A 5,877-nucleotide genomic window follows, 5' to 3' on the forward strand; every position below is an offset into this window, starting at 1 on the left:
TGTTTTTTTAGGCCAAACAAATTCTAAAAGTTATCCTCCCAAACTTCTAGAGAGAAAGAGAAAGACTCTACAGAAGTGAGAGATTACCGGGAGGAGAGAGACGTGTTTGGAGAAACATGGGAGGAGAGAGAACGAGAGAGACGTAACAAAAGAGAGAAAGAGAGAAGTTTTGGTATATACACAAAGAGAGAAAAATGATTGGATTTAGAAATAACATACCTTTCTTACATTTTTTTAGGTTAAAAAATAAATTTAAAGTGATTAGGAGGTTAGAAGATATCTATTGAAACTTTAGATTTATAAAAAAAAAAACTTAAAAATAAGAGATATGGAGATATTTTTTTAAAACAATTTTATTTTATAATTAGAGATAAAAATAGATTCTCACTCCATCGTAAAATTTTTCGAGACCAAAATTTGCTTCATAAAAAAATTTGGGAGTGCACCTTAATTTGATTGTTTAAAATTGGAATCCTATGTAAACCACACCCTAAAGTAAATGTTTCCAACATTTTTAGGTTCTTAATCAGCCGTTTAAGGTTCCCGGTTAGCATTGGCAGTGGTTTGCTGTCACTGTCCAATAGGTAAGGTATAATTGTATGAGAATCTTAAGGTTAGAAATGACAACCAATTGTCCACGTGGGTGGGTTTGTTTGCTTGCTTGCTTCACATGGACCCACAAAACAGTCAAGTCCCTTTTATTGCTTTAATTCATCAACCATATATGGCTCCACCTTATCTAGAATTATATTGGTCATTATTCTTAGGGTCCCCTCATTGAAGTCCCCATTGAGGAAAATGTTGGACATATTTTTTTTTATTTTTTTATTTTTTTATTTTTTTAATTTTGGTATTTAATTATGAAAATGTATAAAAATATTTAACAATTTACTTTTGGTGTGAGTCGATAAATATTAAAATACATCTTTTTGTGTCATTTAACAGGTCGTTTAAAATTTGAGAAAGAGAAATGAGCTATTTGAAATTTGATACATTTGACGGGTTTGTTTAAAATGTGAAAAAGAGAAATGAGCTATTTGATTAAAAAATGAGCTCTTTGAAATCCTTAAGAACGCATATAAGATATTATATAATTCAAATTTTTTGGGGGTACATTATAATTCAATGGAGCTTGATACGTGTCCCCTAAATTTTATTTGGAAAAAAGCAAGGGTTGAGTTAGCAGTGGCTTCAAAATAATACATGGTAACTCATTTTCTTTTCATTTTATAGTAACGGTTTTTTATTCCCGAAAATGACGAACTTGCCCCTTGAACAGCTATTTAAACTAATTGCACCGGTGGTCAGTCAGTTTCCAGGCCACAACAACAAGCGCCACCTTCCTTATCCCTTGCTCATTGTCGAACACTTCCCCCCCCCCCTTCTCTTTCTCTCTCATCATGGACCAGAGCCACCACCACCACAGGGCTTACACCGTGTTCACTCGCCTTGCTATCGTAACATTCCTCGCGGCCATCTCGGCTTGGGCAAACTATGAAGCCACTAAAGCTCTCGACATCTCCATCTCCATAGAAGATCCCTTGTCGTTCTCAGGCCACCGCTTCCACCAGCTCTTAGCCTCCGATGACAGAGCCATCCGCATCGCCCTCGAAGCGAGCAACTTTGCATGCCGCATTCTCTCCTCTGACAAACCCGTCTCTCATGTCACAATCCAACTTTCTAGCCTTGATATGGCTCATAATGAGTTCATAGTGCGTAGGGATTCAACCGAAGGACACGATTACACCATTGTCGTGAACCCATTGGTTATGGGTGTGGCTGACCCTGTTAGGGCGGTTCGAGCAATTATGCATCGTGCCATGGCTTGGGTGTGGGTTTGGGATGGGTTTGGTCAGGCCCCACAGTCACTCCTAGCTGGCATAGCTGAGTATGTGGGAATAGCAGCAGGATTTGGACCAGACCCCGAACCGGAAGCTAGCTGGTTATCGGTGGCCACCCATAGAACATGCTGGCAAGCATATCCGAGTGGGACAATGGCCTCATTCCTCAGGTACCTCTTTTTGCTTTTTCCTTTTCTTTCTCTTCCTTTTTCTCCCTATTATATCAGAATTGTGATTGAAATAACAATTGGTTTGTATAACATTATTATACTAAATGCACCACAGAGCTACTTTGAAACATAATCAACCCCTTTATCAATATACTCTGTTCTGGGAAAAGGGATCTGACGATTTGTTCAGAAAAGAAAGTGCAATTGAGGTACATGAACCATGCTCCACAGGAAATTCATGTACAGTAGCTGTGGCAAATATCCATGTCATGACAAGGGCTCTTCTAGCAGTTTCCGCCGCTGCCATTTTCGGCACAAGCATGCTAATTCCCGAACGCTATGATTTGCGGAGCAGAAACACCTCCTTGACAACCTTGCATATGAGTCCGTCTTGTTGAACACAAATCCGCACAACCAAACTTGGGCTAATGGCTCGAAAATTGAAAAGTCCTGGGTGTGAGTGGTAAAGGGTTCAAGTTTAATCCCGAAGTTTGTCTGAAAAAGCCCAAATCGGCTAAGTTGTCTAGGGCTGAGAATGGGTCGGAGGTCTCGATCTACCTAGATCAGGATTTGGATCTGAGACGTATTCATAGGATTTGGATTTAGATCCGGATCCGATTGGATCCAAAATATTTGGATCCAGATCTGGATCTAAAAAATATATATCAGAAACAGATTGGATCCGATCCAAGAAAATTATCTTGTATCATAAATATTTTAGTAACTGGTTCTGATCCGTATCAGATTCACTTGTACTCAGATCTAAATACCATTTGGATCCAAATTTTGGATCCGAATCCAACCCATTAGATCCAAATCTTGGATTAATCTAAATTAGATCCAAAATTCGGATTTCGGATCCAAGCCGAGTAAAAATTCTTAGCCCTAAGTTTATCCCTTTCTTGGGGAGGCAATCTATCAAAATATATCTAACTTATCAATTATTTCACAATTTTATCCATTTTTAACTATATGTTGGATATTCCGTCTCTTAAGTGCATTTTGACAACTTTCCCTTCTTCTCCTTCTTCTTCTTTTATTTTTATTTTTATTTTTTTTAACTAAAGCTAGTTAATAAAAAAAATCTGTACATGTAAGCCTTGACTATGGCAATTGCAGGTACATTGAGCAGTTGAGACCAGGATTCATTGCACTTTTGAATGATAAACTTCGGCACGTGTGGCACGATGGCATGCTGGATGAGACACTGGGGATGGAGACAGGATCATCTTCACAACAACTATGCTCCTCTTTTATGCACCAACTTAACAATTCCTCTTCTGCCACCTTTGTCATGTGAATGCTGATCTGGCAACGGGGCCCTGGATAATTGCCTGGCGCTATCCGCTCATGCATTGTTTGGGAACCCGGGATCTGGATTGGGAATGATTGATCCGATTCAAAATCGTTGGGTGGGCAATCTGCATCTCTCATTAGGAGCGCCGATTTTGCTATTTGTATTTCTTTTACCATTTTTTTTTCTCAATCTAAATAATTTAAAATTTATGTTCATATACCCCTTTTCAACAGTTTTTGTTTTTTTCTAAAAATTGCACCTGTCTCGTGTCTTCAAGTTCTGAAATCCCTATGAAAATTTTGGAGTGGGAATATCCTAATGTTCCTCTAGCTCCCATGGCACAACGGACCCACTTCTATTGTGTAATGAGAAAAAATGGAATTTCAGATTTTTCAGAATCCAAAACTCCGGAAACTTGGGATTTTGAAAACTCAAAGCTAAACTTGACTTGAAAATCGAAAGCGTCGACAGATTTTTCAAATCTGAATTATTGAAAAGCTCAAAATTTGAAAATCTAAAACTTTTTGGCACACTAAATTCTAGAAATTTTGGATTAAATATTAGATCTTCAAGATCCAAAATTTCACAAACTTGTGCCTTATTAAATTTCAAATTGTGAAGATCCAATTCATACAATCGTGAATATCCAATTCATACAATTTGTAAAAAAAATTAAAAATAAAATATTCTAAGGCGTCCGATCTAGATTAAACGGTTGATGGCTCACTTGATATAAGGACAGCTGGATGCGGGAAGTATATATCTTCTATGTTGTAGAGGAAGTATAGAAACATTTCCCATTATTAAATAAATAATGGTGAGATTGGGGGATATGAGCGTGAATTTCTCTTTAGAAAATTGTTTCATGCGGACTGGACTGCATTTCTATATATACGGTTCAAAAAGTATAAAGCATATATCTTAAAGATGGATACAAGTAGGTGTTTCATCTAAAACAATGAAAACCAATGGTCCAAATGTTTTTTTACTAGAATTATTATTTTTAATTTTTAAAATTTATTTATTTTTCACATTCATGATCTCCATATTAGAAATTACATATTTTTAAAAATTAAGTTTTAAAATCAATTTCAAACATATATTTATTATAGGCCCGTATTTCTACGTATGCGGGCTTGACCGCATAGAAACCGGGTCCTCTCTCTTTAAAATAGGTGCATGAATCATCATTCTACATGTCACATGGGATCATCAGTGCTGACTCAGGTCGTGTATGAACAGGTGGGTTGTTTAAAGAGGGTTTTCTATCGCCGCATTGTCGATGAAGACGGTCCACGTTCCAAAATGCATCCAGGCCGTCCATCAGCCTTTGAAAGGGAAAACGGCGTAGGTGGGGTCCGTCAATACGGATAATGGCAACAAAAAAGAAGGGGCAATAGTATATTTTAGTTTTTATTTGTATTTTTTTGTTATATGGTAAGAGTATTTTATTTTATTTTTTTGTTGTATTATTGTTATCCATTGGAATTTAACTTATTTGCTAAAAAAAAAAAGAGTAATGGGTGTAGGTTGGATAAGGTTGCATCCTCAAACAATTAGGTGGGCCTTGAAACTTTGTCAAGAGATGTAATTTTTGGACTTAAAAACTTTTAGGTCCTCTCAAATGGTTTAGGAATTAGTTTATTGGAAGATGTTAGTAGGATGATGTAAGTGGGAATAAATACCGCAAAATAGTGGGGTGCTACTACCACGACCCAATCCTATGCTTAGATATGTAATTTATTACTTTGTTTTTGACAAAAAAAAAAAAAAAATGTCATAAAAATTGTTTCTTTTATAGTTGTGCGACAAAATTCATCTATTAATTTCTCTTGTGTTCGAAATTATAGAAACATTTTATAGCTTTCAATCATGGTTTGGTAAAGCCGCAGCCTCACCCAAAACAATGTCATTGCACCTTATTTGTCCATCTTTTTGGATGGATCAGGGCCCAAATTGCTAAAAATCCATGCTCTTGTCCTCCAAGTTTGATTTGATTTAAAGAGAGAGAGAGAGAGGGGTCACTCTAAAGATGCGACCTTAGGCCTTTAAAATGTTTAACACCCTCTTTTCATGTTTGGATGCGGTTTCTATAAGGTTCAACTTTAAACTATCCAATTAAGGTGCACCTCCAAATTTTATGATAACATGTAATTTTGGTAAAAGAAATTTTTAGGATTATCTCCTTCATATCTAATTATAAAATTTTAAATTAAAAAATGGCAAAACTCAAGTAGATCTATAAACATATGAAAATCTTGAAAATGGACAGTCTAGATTGAAAGAAGGACACGTGTGATTTAGCCGGAGTATATAATAATTTTTTTTCTTTCTTTTTAAATTGTTTTCTTTTCTTCACGATCTAGATCGCTCACAAGAAATCTTTTTACGATATAACAACTTCAAATAAAATAAAATAAAAGAATACAATATGATCTCAAGTACTTGAAGCCATTCAAAACCACACTTTTCTTTAACAAAGAAAAGACACAACCTATGTTTGGGAAAACAAGATATAATAAATAAATATAGAGGAAACAAAAGAGGGTGTTGTATATTACCTCAACCG

At 36.0% G+C, this 5,877-nt stretch overlaps 1 protein-coding gene across 2 annotated transcripts; it reads left to right on the forward strand.

Annotated features, from left to right (window-relative positions):
• The first annotated feature begins 1,317 nt into the window (after positions 1-1,317).
• On the forward strand, positions 1,318-5,013 carry LOC18433742 (uncharacterized). 2 transcript variants are annotated; one of them, XR_016046102.1, is made up of 3 exons: positions 1,318-2,011; positions 3,131-3,423; positions 4,551-5,013. XR_016046102.1 is itself a non-coding variant. In XM_088854120.1 (2 exons), exons 1-2 carry the CDS (start codon positions 1,401-1,403, stop codon positions 3,309-3,311), a joined length of 792 nt encoding a protein of 263 aa, XP_088710246.1. In that variant the 5' UTR covers positions 1,318-1,400; the 3' UTR covers positions 3,312-3,523. The 2 variants fall into 2 exon arrangements, 1 of the variants encoding a protein (XP_088710246.1); XM_088854120.1 differs by lacking the exon at positions 4,551-5,013 and having other exon boundaries at positions 3,131-3,523.
• The last annotated feature ends 864 nt before the right edge of the window (positions 5,014-5,877 follow it).

The sequence above is a fragment of the Amborella trichopoda genome, chromosome 12 (genome assembly GCF_054954075.1).
Source record: "Amborella trichopoda isolate Santa Cruz 75 chromosome 12, AtrichopodaSantaCruz75HAP2 v2.0, whole genome shotgun sequence".
Taxonomy (NCBI): domain Eukaryota; kingdom Viridiplantae; phylum Streptophyta; class Magnoliopsida; order Amborellales; family Amborellaceae; genus Amborella; species Amborella trichopoda.